At 40.7% G+C, this 17,460-nt stretch overlaps 1 protein-coding gene across 1 annotated transcript in view; it reads right to left on the bottom strand.

The window, feature by feature from the left end:
* LOC120534636 (zinc finger protein 665-like) overlaps positions 1-17,243 on the bottom strand; it is a 78,401-nt gene extending 61,158 nt beyond the window's left edge. The window contains exons 1-3 of the mRNA XM_039762228.1: positions 17,146-17,243; positions 9,680-10,185; positions 1,649-2,935 (exon numbers count right to left, since the gene is read on the bottom strand). Of these exons, the coding sequence (XP_039618162.1) occupies positions 1,649-2,935; positions 9,680-10,148 (1,756 nt within the window). The 5' untranslated portion in view covers positions 10,149-10,185; positions 17,146-17,243. The remainder of the gene's footprint in view (positions 1-1,648; positions 2,936-9,679; positions 10,186-17,145) is intronic.
* Between the last annotated feature and the right edge of the window lie 217 nt (positions 17,244-17,460).

Genomic DNA, 17,460 nt, shown 5'->3' with positions numbered 1-17,460 from the left:
ATTAATTTTTATTCACTGATCCTTTCACAGCAATCATGTTTTCATATAAATATGTAAGTTAAATGGCACAAAATCATACATGTGTCCAGAACTGCTTAGCATGATACTGCTGACTGCTTCTTTAGTCTGATATATTTATCTGAATAGTTAAAAAAAAATATTTTCTCCTAATTTTCTGAATCGATGAAGAAAAAAAAAAAAGCTACAGAAACTCACACCCCTGGGGGTGAAAGGATGCCATAGAGATGGATAAGGAGAACAGTCCGACTTCTGTTAAAATGGCAGAATCTCACACACACACACACAAAAGTCATGGATACACTGTTTACGTTATTTGCAAGCCCAATATGTTGATCGATACTTGAGAACATTCTTGCCTTGAAAAATAAACATATTTTGGAAGTTATAAACCTTGTACATGTGGACTGATGCACTTTAAAACTACAACCGGCATAGTATTACTTAAATTATATAAAAAAGAAAAATGCTGCAAGATCACATTTATCCCATGGCATATTACTATATATACCACCGTTATGAAAACAGACCTTGGACATGAAAAATACTGAACTTTAAATAGTGCATTACATTATGGAAATCATACTGTCAAAAATTAATCTTAGTATTCTAAACTTTCAGAGATATACTAAGATGTAAATTTAATGTGCTCTGCCTGATGATCTTTATCTGTCACTAAGATTGGTGCAAAAGGTAGCCACTTGGCAGTTTACAAGCAGATTGGGTACAAAATACTTTAGAAAGAATTTGCCATGCTATTTCATTTATACTGGGTTTTGGAAAACACCTGTAAATTAACCATCAGTTTTAAGATGGAAATGACAACGTTATTAGCACAACAAACCTTTTGGGAAACACACCCCTGAAAATTAGTACCACTACTGGTGAACTGAATTCCACATTAAGATCACCAATGTGCTTTCTCTCGAATGTGAATTTTCTGTGTGGATCTAAAGACTGCTAATTTGGGCAAATGGTTTGCCCAAGTCAGAACAGCAGCATGGCTCCTCTCAGTTTTTATCTTTTCCGGCATGGTTTGTTGTGCACACAGTCAAGACAAGAATAAACCTCAGTCAATGGTGGTTTGCGGATATTCTCTTAGATTTCTGGAAAGGGCTCTTCTCTTGCCTTGTCCAAAGTGATGCCTTCTGTTGTAGTTCACAGGGGAGGATCTAGAATACCCTGAAAAGTTCTATTGGGCAGCCTTGTGTAGCTCCTAACTTTCCAGGAATTTGTCTAGGATGCAGTCCAGGTGTCTCTGTAATGTTGATTTAGTAATCTCTTATGCTGCAGATTTTCCCTGTATGGAGTCTGGAAACTTTGTTGTATCTTTGGTGTACAAGCTTATCCATCACAACCATGGAGCCAGAGGAGTTCATTTTTCTAACTCTGCTGGTTAGAATCAAAAAAATGTCTGCTTTTCCATTTTCTCTATTGTTGCTTGACCTATCTTGTGCAGCTTGATTGTCTCTTGATCTTCTTTTACGTGTGCTAAGCTAGTTATATGTTAATCCCTTATTCACAGGTCACAGGAACAGAAAGTCAGTACTTTTACCACAAAATGTGTGCTGTTGCCAGATGTTTGTTTCTTTTTGTTTGTTAAATATTTCATAACCTATCTATGCTGCCTAGCATGCTGCACTGTCTCCATCTGTGCATAAGGTGAAAAGGTTGGGGTTAATTTGTGCTTGTTTAGCATGCATTTTTCTGTGTGTACGAAAGCTGCTCCTCCCAGAGAATCTTTTGCCACAGTCAGAACAGCAATATGGCTTCTCTCCAGTGTGAATCCTTGTGTGGTTCTGAAGACTGGTATTTGTGGTAAACCCTTTTCCACAGTCAGAACAATAATACGGCTTCTCCCCAGTATGAATTCTTTTGTGGGTCTGAAAATGACTTTTCACAGAGAATTGTTTGCCACATTCAGGACACCGATACGGCTTTGCTCCAGTGTGAATTCTTATGTGTACCTGAAGACTGCTATTCATGGTGAATCGTTTTCCACATTCAGTGCAGCAATATGGTTTCTCTCCTGTGTGAACTCTTGTGTGTATATTTAGAGTGCTGTTCTTTGCAAATCGTTTCCCACATTCAGGACAGCAATATGGTTTTTCTCCAGTGTGAATTTTCGTGTGGGCCTGAAGACTACTGCTGACAGTGAATCGTTTGCCACAGTCTAAACAACAATATGGCTTCTCCCCAGTGTGAGTTCTTCTGTGGTTATGAAAATGGCTATTTACGGAGAATCGTTTGCCACATTCAAAACAGCAATATGGCTTTTCTCCAGTGTGAATTCTTCTGTGGGCCTGAAGGCTGCTGTTTTTGGAGAATTGTTTGCCACATTCAGAACAGGAATATGGCTTCTCTCCAGTGTGAACTGTTGAGTGTCCATGAAGATAGCTACTTGTAGAAAAAAGTTTACCACATTCAGAACAGCAGTATGGCTTCTCTCCAATGTGGATTTTTGAGTGCTTCTGAAGGTAACTACGTGTAGAGAAATGTTTTCCGCATTCAGAACAGCAATACGGCTTGTCTCTAGTGTGAATTTGTGAGTGCCTCTGAAAATGGCTATTACTAGAAAATTGTTTTCCACAGTCAGAACAGCAATATTGCCCCCCTGTTACACAACTTCTCCCGTCATCTTTTTGTTTATGCTTGCATATAACAGTTTTCCTTAAATCATCACAGACATGCAGATCTTCTGGATTTGAACTTTGCACTTCTTGCTCAGTGTTTATTGTGTCAGTCCAAGTTAGTTCCACAGTGGCTTGAGATCTACCCTGTAAAGCGTCTGGTATTAAAATCTCCGATCCAGAGTTCATTGTCTTCATTTTTCCGTCATGACTTGTCTGCTTTGGCTTGCACTGAAGATAGAACTCAATAAATGATGGTAGAGAGACACAAGCACCCCCTTGCATATCTGCAGAAATACAAAAATGTAAATATTTAAGTAAATAATACAATTTTAGAAGATGAGCAACAGCTAAACTAAACAACTAAAATAAACCCAAAACTATGCTCCAACTCCGGTACTTTTAATAAATATTTATTAGTGGAGAATGGCCGGGGCCCTTGACCGGCCAGGACACCTCCACGCTAGAAGGACCAGGGGAGCAAGCGTGGGCAGAATGTTACCTCCCCCGGAATGCTAGATGGCAGTCCGCCTGGAGTACCGTGTGTGTGTATATATATATATATATATATATATATATATATATATATATATATATATATATATATATATTTTATATATATATATATATATACATATACATACACACACACACACACACACACACACATACATATATATATATATATATATATATATATACACACACACACAGTTAGGTCCATAAATATTTGGACACAGACAAGTTTTTTCTAACTTTGGTTCTGTACATCACCACAATGAATTTTAAATGAAACCACTCAGATGCAGTTGAAGTGCAGATTTTCAGCTTTAATTCAGTGGGTTGAACAAAAAAGATTGCATAAAAATGTGAGGGAGCTAAAGTATTTTTTAACAGAATCCCTTCATTGCAGGGGCTCAAATGTAATTGGAAATAAAATGTTCATTTCTAATACTTGGTTGAAAACCCTTTGCTGGCAATGCCAGCCTGAAGTCTTGAACTCATGGACATCACCAGATGCTGGGTTTCCTACTTTTTTAATGCTCTGCCAGGCCTTTACTGCAGCGGCTTTCAGTTGCTGTTGGTTTGTGGGCCTTTCTGTCCAAAGTTTAGTCTTCAACAAGTGAAATGCCTGCTCAATTGGGTTAAGATCAGGTGACTGACTTGGCCATTCAAGAATTTTCCACTTCTTTGCTTAAATAAACTCCTGGTTTGCTTTGGCTATATGTTTTGGGTCATTGTCCATATGTATCATGAAATGCGCGCCGCCCAATCAATTTGACTGCATTTAGCTGGATTTGAGCAGACAGTATGTCTCTGAACACCTCAGAATTCATTCGGCTGCTTCTGTCCTGTGTCACATCTATATATATAATTCACTAAGGCAAGACAACCATGGAAAGCACGCCGGAAGGGGCGTGGATTCACTAAGCCGCCGCCAAGTGAGACACCTATGGCGCACGCAGGGAAGAGCCACGCCCACCAACACCAAGACCATTGGATACGACGACAACTCGCAGGGCCACGCCCACCAATTTGGATGCAACGACACAGAAAAAATGGCGTCATTTATATTTGTTTGACGTAGAGGACACATGCAGTACAGGTCAGGTTAATGTCACCTACGTTGACTGTTCATAGAGGCATGTTTCTCGCGGAGGTGAATCGCCATATGCAGCGTGTGAAACGGTTTGCGAGGGGTATCCTATGGGATCTTTAAAACAATCCTTTACAACTGAGGATGAAGCACAATGAAGTAAGCAGTCTTTAAAAGCCAACTTTTCGGTTACGATGCACGACCACATGCACCATAGCAAACTATTTTATAAGCTACATACAGCTATTCACATCCGCGACAAACATGCGTCTTCTTAGATGCTCCTGTGTCTACCCAGCACAGAGAGGCGTAGGTAAGCCGTGGAATTCCCACTAAATGTGACTCATACGCTCCCACTCATTACGTCCCTACCCTTTGTGCACGCCCCCCTCCTACCGTGGTTGGGTATCTTGGTGGATTATATATAGAAAAGCAACCAAAACCGAAGGGTATCCCATGAGGTCCTTAAAACATTTCTTTACAACTGAGGTTAAAACACAATGAAGTAGGCAGTCTTTAAAAACCGAGTTTTCGGTTACGACACACGCCCGCATGCACCATAGCAAACTGTTTTACACGCTACATACAGCAATTCGCATCCGCGATAAACATGCGTCTTCTTAGATGCTCCTGCACTTTGTTCACACCCCCCTCGCTACTAGCGTGATCGGGTGTCTTGGTTGGAATATATATATATATATATATATATATATATATATATATATATATATATGAACCGCACAGAGCAATGAAAAGTCTACAGTTCCATCTTTTCATTCGCGTACTGTTGTATTCTCACAACAACCCGTTTTAGACAACCGTGTCTTTCCAGAAGTGTTTAGCATTCGATAAATAGTTATGCATGACATTGAACGTGTGTCCGTTGAACCCCATTCGGGCTGCAAACTGTGGAATTCTCACTAAGTGCGACTCATACACTACCACTGGTTGCGTCCCAACCCTTTGTACACACCCCCCTCTCACCTCGCTACTACCTTGGTCGGGTATCTTGGTGGATTATATATAGAATAGCAGCCAAAACCGCACAGAGCAATGAAAAGTCTACGTCACTCACAGGTACATCTAGACTATGTAAAGACGGCGACTCAAGTGACGAGTTGGAGGTGGGCAGATGAGCGGGCAATGCATACTGAACGAGAAATCAGCAGACTAGCATGACGGACGGAGCTGAATAGACGTCATTCTCCTTTCCTCCCGTTCCACACTCCGCACCGTGCACCCCAATCCCTACGTCTGACAGGAGAAGGCGCGAGGATGGTGTGCCAGTTTTCAGTCACGGACGATTGTGTGTTGGTTCGTTCCGTGCATTGTTACAATGTTGCTTTTCTTGCTGATTTATTACATTACCGATTTTTCAAATGTTAATTTTCTCCCTCTGCTTAAAAATCATTAAAAAACCGGCCTGATTATGCGGTGTATGGTACGCCCTGGGTTGGCTAGTCATCAATAAAAACACTAGTGTCCCAGTTCCACTGGCAGCCATCATACTGCCAGCCTCCACCGTGTTTTACAGATGATGTGGTATGCTTTGGATAATGAGCTGTTCCATGCCTTCTCCATACTTTTTTCTTGCCATCATTCTGGTAGAGGTTGATCTTGGTTTCATCTGTCCAAAGAATGCTTTTCCAGAACTGTGCTGGCTTTTTGAGATGTTCTTTAGCAAAGTCCAATCTAGCCTTTCTATTCTTGAGGATTATGCATGGCTTGCACCCTGCAGTGCACCCTCTGTATTTACTTTCATGCAGCCTTCTCTTTATGGTAGACTTGGATATCGATACGCCGACCCTCTGGAGAGTGTTGTTCACTTGGTTGGCTGTTGTGAAGGGGTTTCTCTTTACCATGGAAATGATTCTGCGATCATCCACCACTGTCGTCTTCCGTGGACGTCCGGGTCTTTTTGCGTTGCTGAGTTCACCAGTGCTTGCTTTCTTTCTCAGGATGTACCAAACTGTAGATTTTGCCATTCGTAATATTGTAGCAATTTCTCTGATGGGTTTTTTCTGTTTTCGCAGCTTAAGGATGGCTTCTTTCACCTGCATGGAGAGCTCCTTTGACCGCATGTTGTCTGTTCACAGCAAAATCTTCCACATGCAAGCACCACACCTCAAATCAACTCACCGGCCTTTTATCTGCTTAATTGATAATAACATAACGACGGACTTGAACACACCTGCCCATGAAATAGCCTTTGAGTCGATTGTCCAATTACTTTTGAGCCCCTGAAATGAAGGGATTGTGTTAAAAAAATGCTTTAGTTGCCTGACATTTTTATGTAATCTTTTTGTTCAACCCACTGAATTAAAGCTGAAAGTCTGCACTTCAACTGCATCTGAGTTGTTTCATTTAAAATTCATTGTGGTAATGTACAGAACAACCAAAATGAGAAAAAAGCTGTCTCTGTCCAAATATTTATGGACCTAACTGTAGATGTAGAGATATATCTAAGATATATATATATATCTAGAGAGAGAGGATTAAAAAAAAAAAGTCTCACAATAGCAGTCAATAGGGTGACTAGTGCTGGGCGGTATACCAGTTCATACCAAAAAACTTTTTTTTTATGATATGGATTTTTCTTATACCACAACACCGGTTTAAATAGCCTAAAGAACGTTCGGAACATGGTGCAGCAGAAAAACTGTTTAAGGGGGACCTTTTTCACTGCTTCACCGCTAAACACGTATGCAACAGAGTACATGCGTTAGTGGAGGTATTGAGCGGTGAAAATAGACAGAGAACATTCTGAAACTGAAGCTGTAGCAGACGATAAAAGTTGAACATGATGACACAGAAGAACTTTTGCTGAAAAAAAGGAGCTGTCTGTGTTGTCTGGAGATACTTTAGTTTTAAAAGGTTGGATGTGGAGCATTATATTCAAATGTGTGAATACTGTTTTTATACTACTGGATAATACTGCAAGCCAAATTGTACTCGTTTTATTTTTTTTTCCAGTACTGTGTAATGTACCTGGGTACTGTGTAATAGTGTGATGACATGTTGACTTTATTCTCGACATTTCCACTTTAATTTCAATGCTTATGATGAGAATAAAGTCCACATGCTGACTTTAATCTCGTAATTTATAATTAAAGTAGAATATCATAAACTAAACTTCATCTTAAAATGAATATTGAATTTACTAGATTTTCTCAAACCCTGTCATAAGTTATGTAGCACATTAAATGCTTTGTGTTAAGTGTTCCCCGAGCCATGTTAATCACTACGTGCCTCTTAAACTGACTTCCTCTTGCACTAAGAGGAGGCACAGGCAGCGCTCACCACACACAATACATTAATTTCATGATATTCCTGCTCCCTGAACATTTAGAATGCTAAGATAAATACTTTTATATAATTTTCATGATGAAATGCATTAAAGCATGTATTAATCACATGGGGGCATGGTGGTGTGGAGGTTGCACCGCTGCCTTGCAGCAAAGGGGTCCCGGGTGTTCCCTGCCCTGAATTTGCATGTTTTTCTGGTGGGTTTACTCGGCGTGCTTCAGTTTCCTTTCAAAGTCATGTAGGATGTGGGGTTTTGTTATGCTATATTGACCCTGCTAATGTATGTGTTGCTCGTATTCACCCTGCGATGTGCTGGTGCCTCGTTCAGGATTTGCTCCTGCCTCACACACAATGCTTGCTGGGATGGGCGCAACCCTGAATGGATGGCCTAGTTAAACATGTATAACGAAGATTTTTTGAAATGTCTGAACACTCCGTGGTCTAAGTTTATAACAGTTTTAATTTCACAAAAACGTTTATCGTGTGGTGATTGGTTATGTGGAAAAAGAAAAAGGAAGGCTAGGAACTCGGGTTTTGGTATGTCAAATACAGACAGCATGTATGCAATAAAGAAAGCCCAATCAGAAGAACATCCATTTAATCCTGTGTTCGTGTCTCCGACCACCAGATCACAAACCCAACATTTACACGATATTTCAGTTAAACCTGTGCGATACCCATTCATACATCCAGTTTTTTGAAGCCTCGTCACACCTGCCATAAAGTTCTCTACACTGGACGTACATCTGGGGACCCCTTACTGCGAGGAAGCAGCACTACCGCCTCACTACCATGCATGTTTAATACCTGCTTTAATGCATTTCATCATGAAAATTATATCAAGTATTTATCTTAGCATTCTAAATTTTCAGCGAGCAGGAATATCACAAAGTGAATGCCATCTGTGGGGCGACTCCTGCCTGCGCCTCCTCTTAGTGCGGAGGAAGTCAGTTTAAGAAGTGCGTAGTGATTTAAAACTGGGTTGGGGAACACTTAAACAAAGCATTTAATGTGCTACATTAACTTATGACGGAGTTTGAGAAAACCTAGTAAATTAAACACTGATTTTAGGATGAGGTTTAGTTTATGGCATTCTACTTTAATGACAAAATTATGAGAATAAAGTGGAAATGTCAACTTTAATCTTGACATAAGCGTCAAGATTAAACTGGAAATGTCGAGAATAAAGTCAACATTGTCGACTTTATTCTTGACATATAGTTTTTTTTTCTTCACTGTGGCCCTAATACGCTTCCATAGGGCAATACCACAAATAGCATTATAAATGCAAGTTGCAGATTTATTATTGATGTATATAGCTTAGCTTGAAGCAAGGTCATATTAATGCAATTTGCCTAAATGATGGTTCAGTTGTAAAGAAGTCTCACCAAGTTGCACTTGTTTTATTTTATTTTTATTTGGTGAATACTGTGTAATGCACCTGGGCTTGAACTCCTGAAGTAATAGTATTATTACTGGAAGTTGCACTATTACTTATTTTATTGTTATTATTTATTAGTTTAAATATTATGCAGTTTAATGATGGTAAAGTTGTTTAATAAGTTACTTTAATGTGTAAGTGGACAGAGATTGTTAACATTAACAGAAAGTGTAGCTGGTTTACAAAAAATATTTACTATTTATTCCTTTTCTAAGACATGGTCAGTGCAATACAACTTTTGACAAGCACCTCTGGATGTTTGACTAAGTCTAAATGCCTCTTTGGATAATTGACAATGTGAGGTCAAAATTTTTGCTTGTTTGCAAAATTTGTTCAATAAAAAGATTCTATATTTTGACTGCAACTGTCATGCAATGTGATTCCTTCTCTTCATTAGTGCCACCCCCGTGAAAACTATCACTTTATGGGGCCATGCAAACCTGCATTAATACTTGTGTGCACATTAAAATGTTTATTTTTGTACAATGCTCATGACAGTGGAATAGGTTATTCTTAGCCAGCCTTCTGCAGTAATTGCAGAGGAAAATGTGGTTAACATCCACTCATGCATGGGGAAAAAATACCGTTGAATACCGTGAAACCGGTATAATTTTGAAAAATACCGTGATATAGAATTTTGTTCATACCGCCCAGCACTAAGGGTGACATGTTTTTATTTATACTTACTTTCTCCAGAATGACTTGAACACAATACTTTCTCACTCCTCTTCACATTAGACTCCAAAGGTTCAGCCTTTACATGAACAGAATGATGCTGTAGACTACGGTCCTTGCTCAAAGGAAGGCCTGATTCACTTGGACACACAGACTCTGATTCGATAGCCTCCTCTTTGATACTGTTTACATTTTCAGTTGTCTGCTTATAAACGTTAATAGATGTTGGCTCAGATTCTTCTTTAATAATTACTGGCGGCAATTCACAACACTCCTCCTTAATTCCAAGACTTCCCAGCTGACAGTGCACAGATTTGCTCTCACTGTCTTCTTTCTTAATGTCCATGGGATCTATGAAAAGCAGGTTCCTATGGAGCATGAGATTCTTCTTTTTCTCATCATTATTTTTGTCTTTCAAGGTCCCCTCTTCACATTTATAGCGCTGTGGAGTTCCCAGGTCAGCTGAGCACATCTCCTTCATTGGTAAATCTGCTACGCCAGCCTCCTTTATCCCCCACCTGCGGGCAGAGCACAACAGAATGACCTCCAAACTGAACCAAACGCTCTTAAGTTAACACCTTCTGCCTTTTTTTGAACTCGCTGCCTGCTGTCCTACTCTTTTCTAGACTTCTTCAGTGATTGTGTGAGCTTTGTACAATAAGAAAAAACAAACAGCACAAAAAATGCAGATTTAGCCTCTTTGTGTACTAATCAATTTGGACATAGCCGCTCTTGATTTCACAAAGCTTGGACACTATGGAATTCAACATTCTTTAACTGCTTCTTTACACTCTCCAACATCTTGTATCACCCCTGTCCCAAAGGTATCACGTCCTGGTGAGCTGAATGACTTCCAGCCTGTCGCTCTGACGTCACATGTGATGAAGACCATGGAGCAGCCGCTGCTTCACCAACTGAGGCCACAGGTCCGCCACGCCCTCGACCCTCTGCAGTTTGCATACCAGGAGAAGGTGGGAGTGGAGGATGCCATCATCTATATGCTACACTGATCCTTTTCTGATAGAGGCACTGGTGCTGTAAAAATTACGTTTCTGGACTACTCTAGCGCCTTTAACACCATCCAGCCTCGGTTCCTTAGTGACAAGCTGACAGAGATGGGGCGTCTCGGGAACTGCAGGTCTGACATTGTAGTCAGCAGCACAGGAGCGATACAGAGGACTGTGCTTTCTCCGGTCCAGTTCAGCTTATATACATCGGACTTCCAATACAACTCGGAGTTCTGCCACGTGCAAAAGTTAGCTGACAACACTGCTATCATGGGCTGCATCAGGAGTGGGCAGGAGGAGGAGTATAGGAACCTAATCAAGGACTTTGTGAAATGGTGTGACTCAAACCATCTGCACCTGAACACCAGCAAAACCAAGGAGCTGGTGGTGGATTTTAAGAGGCCCAGGCCCCTCCCAGACCCTATGATTATCAGAGGTGACTGTGCAGAGGGTACAGACCTATAAATACCTGGGAGTGCAGCTGGATGATAAATTGGAGTGGACTGCCAATACTGATGCTCTGTGTAAGAAAGGACAGAGCTGACTATACTTCCTTAGAAGGCTGGCGTCTTTCAACATCTGCAGTAAGATGCTGCAGATGTTCTATCAGACGGTTCTGGCGAGCGCCCTCTTCTACACGGTGGTTTTCTGGGGAGGCAGCATAAAGAAGAGGGACACCTCACGTCTGGACAAACTGGTAAGGAAGGCAGGCTCTATTGTAGACATGGAGCTGGACAGTTTGACATCTGTGGCAGAACGATGGGCGCTGAGCAGGCTCCTGTCAATCATGAAGTATCCACTGCATCCACTAAACAGTATCCTCTCCAGACAGAGGAGCAGCTTCAGCGACAGACTGCTGTCACCATCCTGCTCCACTGACAGACTGAGGAGATCATTCCTCCCCTACACTATGCGACTCTTCAGTTCTACCCGGGGTTTTGGGAGTTGGGGGTGGGAGGGGTGTTTGGTTGGGGGTTAAATGTTAACACTATACAAGATTATAGACTGTTATACCTGCCTCGCACTCTCCAGCTTGCATTTTTTTTAAACTTGCACTGCTCTTTTATTAATATTGTTTTTATCAGTATGCTGCTGCTGAAGTATGTGAATTTCCCTTTGAGGATTAATAAAAAATATCTATCTATCTACTTATTAAAATAATCTCCTTTCTTACTGTAATGGGTGATGCTCTTCTCTCCCTCATTATCATTTCATTAATGCTTTTATTTTTGTGAATTTTTTGCAAGTACAATTTGCTAGTCTATAAATTAAGAAGTTACTCCAAGTTTAATTAATAAAGGCTATGCTTCTTCTTCTCTATGTTCAACTTTAATATTAAACTAGTCTCATAATCATGAAATGGACTGTGCACTTTTGAAAAGGCAAAGGTAGATGAAATTAAAGAGCTTTATCCTGCCAAAACAATATGAAACGTAATACGATAATCACCGTACTATAACTGTTCTGTTATATGTGAATACTCTTAACACTGTGTAATGATCGATATACTGTAATTAACTCTGACATCACCTTTCATTTTTAACTAATTATATCGTGTTTGTGTTCTCCCATGGATAAGTCGGGGCTTGCTTTTACCGTATAATTTGTGGTATTTTATAATGTCAGTCGTATAAGTCGAATGCGGAAAACTATTGGTCCAAGAGATTATGATATGCTAATGCCCACCTGAGAGAGTAACCACTGAGCACACTGACTTTTTTTTCAATGCATTGTGCCTACGTAACCACACTGTAATACCTGAACTATTCCGAAGTGACATTTGCACCGATTTGTGTTTTTTTGTATCTCACACCCTCATACACCTTTACCGTAAGAGCATCCCTTATCTACATTGCAGCATTTGATCAGAAAAAAATATGAAGCTGGTTTTAAATTAAACATTGTTGAAGTAGCGAAAGAAATTGGTAACTGCGCTGCCGCAACAAAATTCGATGTGCCTGAGAAACTGGTGTGCGATTGGAGAAAGTAAGAAGATGAAAAAAAATAAATAAATAACTAAGTGTCGCATTTTTGAACGGGCGTATAAGTCGGGGTCTGATTTTATGATCGATTTTTCTGGTTTTAAGACCTGACTTATACGCGAGTATATACGATACTTCTTTGAACCCCTGTTCATGAACCTGTTGGGGTTCCCCAGTTTTTACATGAGTAAATTACACCCCTCAATTTACATTTCCATATTATAATAAAGTTCTTTCCTGACACTACCCACTGTATAAGGGTCTAGGACACATTCCCAGTGGCTGGCCTCCGTCTGTTTATTCAAACCCAAATACCCTCTAAGAGGTTCAACGTCCCACCAGAAACCCCTTATAATAATATTTTGTATTATGTTAATAGGCACTCCCAAATGTACAAATCTGAAAGCTCCCAGCAAGCAGCAGCAGCCCTGGGATGGTCCAGGTTTAGTCTCCCTTTCAGATATGATCATGGCTAACAATCACTGACAAGAATGCATACTTGAAACTACAGCATAGTCCTGGCCAATGTTAGGTCACTCACTGAGTGATATAACAAAAAGCGGCAAAGTCCAAATGCAATAAGAACCACATGTACATAGCATAAAAAGACCCCACGGATTTCCTGCCAATCCTAAATGCATGCACACGTTCATGGACTTGCACCAAAAATACCTGCTGCGTCAGCATAAAGTTATCATAAAAATAACAGAGATAGAATGAAAGAGCTCTCAAAAGAGTGGAGTAGCCTGTAGGCTGTGGACTTGATAAACTGGTACTCCAATATTACAGGCCACAGTAGGACACACGGTCAGTAGATGAAGACTCTTCTGGTAATTACATGGGCAAAACTGGTACCAAAAGATCCCTGTGTTCAAATATGTTAAATGAGGCAACTCTGCTGTAGATTGGGGAAGGAACCCAAGCTAGTGTGGGAGGCTGTTTGTAGGCAAATGAAGGTGCTGATCCTCATCCCGGCCGCTTCACAAGTCCAAAGTCATGGTGCTCAGCCAAAAAAAAGAGTGGAGTGTCCTCTCCAGGTTGGGGATGTGGTGTTGCCTCAAGTGGAAGAGTGTAAGTATCTTGGAATTTTGCTCACAAGTGAGGGAAGAAGGGAGTAGGATATCGACACTGTGTCCATAGTTCTGCATGCATTGTACTGGACAGTTGTGAAGAGGAAGCTGTGCTGAAACGCAAAGGTGCTGAATTACTGGTCGATCCATATTCCTACCCACAATCTATGGTCAGGAGTTGTCGGTAGTGACAAGATCAAGAACAAGATCACGGATACAGGCGATAGAAGTAAATATCCTTCACTGTGCGACTAGGCTTAGCTTTAGAGATAGGGTGAGAAGCAGTGATATTCTCATAACAAAAACGAGAACTAAAACTAAAAATATTGTCTTTCGTTTTACAAGCACGAGAACTGAAATTAAGGCAAACAGAAAAACTAAAAATAAAAATCAGTGATATATGAACAAACTAAAATGAGAATAGCGATAGCATTTTCATTCAATCCGGTTCAGTCGTGCAGAGGGGTTGTTTGTTGGTTGCCCTGAGCGTTCAGTTACGTCGCGCTGTTCACTATGCAGTGATCTTGTACCTTGGGCTTACTACAGTCACGTGGCGCAACTTCCATAAAGGACCATTATTTGTTTGTTGAGCACATTTGGCTCGTCGGGTTGAAGCAGTAAGCACGTGTGGTTGCCGATGGCGAGTTTTGCACAGATGTTTGTGGATAGAAAGTGAGAAAGTAACATATGGGAATACTTTAATTACAGCGCAGATGATAAAAACAAATGTAGCGTGTGAGAAGATGAAAAAGAGTGCGGGTTTTTATTTAGTGGGAATAATATTATGAATCTGAAGGCTTATTTAGCTCGACATCATCCAACGATTTTAAGTTTTTAGATGAGGAAAACAAGACTAAAGCTGAGAAGAGAAAGAGAGAAGGTAAGCAACATTACAGCCTGCTGGCGCCAGTGGCCGAGGACCTCATCTGTGCACCTACATCACAGGCGTATTTTCACTGTGTAGCCATCTGTGCAACGGATGTCATTGCAACATGAACAGATGTCTCAAAATTCGTGCTTGTTTAAAGCTTAACAGCAACGTGCTTGCACAGACTGGTTTCTTGGGCTGAAACATTTGATCTCGTGGACTGTACTCATTAGGCCACTTCATCTGTTTGCTCATTGATAGTCAAGCTGTGTTTAACGGCATTATGAACTTTGAGTGTACATTGTTGACTAAAACATAGCCTGCATTGAAATATACATAGGCTGGCGTTTGGGGTCTTGCTTCAAAACATTTTTTAAATTGTGCTAATATTATGTAAAAAGGCCAGAACTAAATAAAATAAAAACTAACATTTTAAACACAAAACTAAATAAAACTTGTTGACTCCACTGAAAACTAGAACGAAATAAATATATAGATTCTATAAAATAAAATAAAAACTAAAAACTACAATTAATATCAGAACTGAAATGTCACTGGATGGTTAGTGCAGACAATCCGGAGGAACTCAAAGTAGAACTTCAAAAGAAGCGATTTGAGGTGGTGCAGGAAGGCATCCGATTAGGATCCTTCCTGGATGTCACCCTAGAGAGGCGTTTCTGCATATCCATTTGGGAAGAAACCTCGGAACAAACCCAGGACATGCTGGACAGATCATCTCTCTCAGCTGGCTTGGGACTCCCCCCCCCTCCCTTCCCCCAGTAACCCTCCAAAGGGGAGTCGGAGGAAGAGGCGAGGAGTAAGGATGTATGGGCATCATGGCTTAGACTGCTACCCCAGCGACCTGAACCCAGATAAACAGCAGAATATGAATTGATGGAAAAATTATATTTGTTGTTTGTCAAACCTGCTGAGACCTGAAACATTAACATTTGGAGACCCCCTTAATCCAATTCAATGAGGAAAAGAGCTTGTAAGATGTGACTAAACAATTACTTTTGCTAAACTAAACTTTAGGGGCAGTATAAAAACATTTGGCAAATATTGAACTTATTCTTAAATGCCTATTTTTAAAAACAGTGCAGTCAATTAACAAAGATCTTTCAATACATTCTGATGATCCTATTAGGAAAACCAACTAAACCACCTTTAAGACATACTATAGAACGTTATAGGTTTCAGCAAAGACACTGATGTAAATTAATTCTACATTGGATGCCAGCATAAATTATACACTGGGGGGAAATGGAACTTCCACAACTCCACACTAAACACATGAATGCAGTATTACACGCACATTTGTGAATCCAAACTAAGTAACAATACGTTACAGTGTTTATGTAGCTCACTGTGCAATTCCACACTTTAAAAACTAAAAAACACACACACTTGGTAACAGTACAGAATCGAGTTATTATGATTTTAACATAAATTACAATTATTGCATCAAAAATGATTTTAGCACATGAATTTGATTACCCACCCAGAACTTTATATTTCTCAGAACAACTCTATATATATTTTAGTCCATTATATAGTTTTCATCACACTTCTTTCACACAAATCATTCCTAAATAATGTACATTCAGTCACCCTAAATTACAGGAGTAATACCTTTTATCTCCCTTCCATCATTTCCACGAGATGAGCTAAACGTGCTTCAGATTAAATTTTTCAGATATGCCACGCACGATCGTGTAAATTGAATTGAGAAGCCCAGCACTCGATATACTGTTTAATTATGAGTATCTGCCTGCAGTGGCGGTTCCAGACCAAATTTACCAGGGGGGGCACAGAACATCACCGTAAGTAATTAATTACAATTTTATCTCTTCAGCACAGGGGCCGGGGCCGTGGCCAGGGCCAATTCTACAGGGGCAGTGGCCCCTGTCTATAACCGCCTATGTCTGCCCGGGAATACCTAATGTGTACAATGAAATAAGGCCAAATACCGCCTGGGAGAAAATGAAAATTAATGAGAGACGGAGCCAGTTTATACCCTAAAAACGAACGGAGAATCGTTATTGGTTATTGAAGTGAGCCGCGGAAAAACTTAACAAGTGACTGAATGAACAAAGTAAGCCTATCGACATACTCGGTCTGCACTCGTGCAGTGCCCACACAACCAAAGAAAAAGGGGGTCAACCGCTGGACTGCTCTCGTGTAATGCGAGAGGTTTTAAAACAAAATGCACGTTTTCTATCCGCCGTCAAAGAAGCCAATCGGAGAATCGAAGACGATTTAAAAAAAAACTAGAAATGGCATTTACACGTTAGAACGCTGTCACTCGTTTGATATGTAGCCTATGTAAGGTCTGATACGGACCATTCTGAACGCTGGTGACAATCTCCGAGACGGTGTTTTCTGAAGTAAGTCGTACAAATAACCAGCGTTGACTCATCAACCCCTAGGGCCGCTCCTCTGAGACCGGAGTAGAGCTCGCACGACACAATAATTACTCGGAATAGATTCTCGGTAACTGCAAACTGGGTCTCCTGCTGTTGTGTCATTCCTTCTCTCTACACAAACTCACTTTTACGTTTCTGCTTCTCCACACGGACCCAATGAGCTCTCTCGATTTGCTAGTTGACGTTCGCGCCGTAGTGACAGCAAGTCCGCAGCTAGACTCTGTCACGCGACTGCGCAACTGTTTCCGTCGCTCTTATGACGTCAGCGTCCTGTCCTGTCACCGTAAGGATCTATCAGTCCGCTGTTTGTTTTGGGTGCGGCATGCTGCCAGTCAGCAGACCGACGGTGACGGGAACAGCAGCAAGCCGGCAGAGTTTACAGTCGGTGGCCAACTGTTGACTTGCTGGTGGCTGACCGCTGAGTAGTTAACGGTTCGAAG

Source organism: Polypterus senegalus, chromosome 8 (assembly GCF_016835505.1).
Source record: "Polypterus senegalus isolate Bchr_013 chromosome 8, ASM1683550v1, whole genome shotgun sequence".
Lineage (NCBI taxonomy): Eukaryota > Metazoa > Chordata > Cladistia > Polypteriformes > Polypteridae > Polypterus > Polypterus senegalus.
Note: the sequence above shows the minus strand (reverse complement) of the source record. Positions and strands in the feature narration are given on the sequence as shown.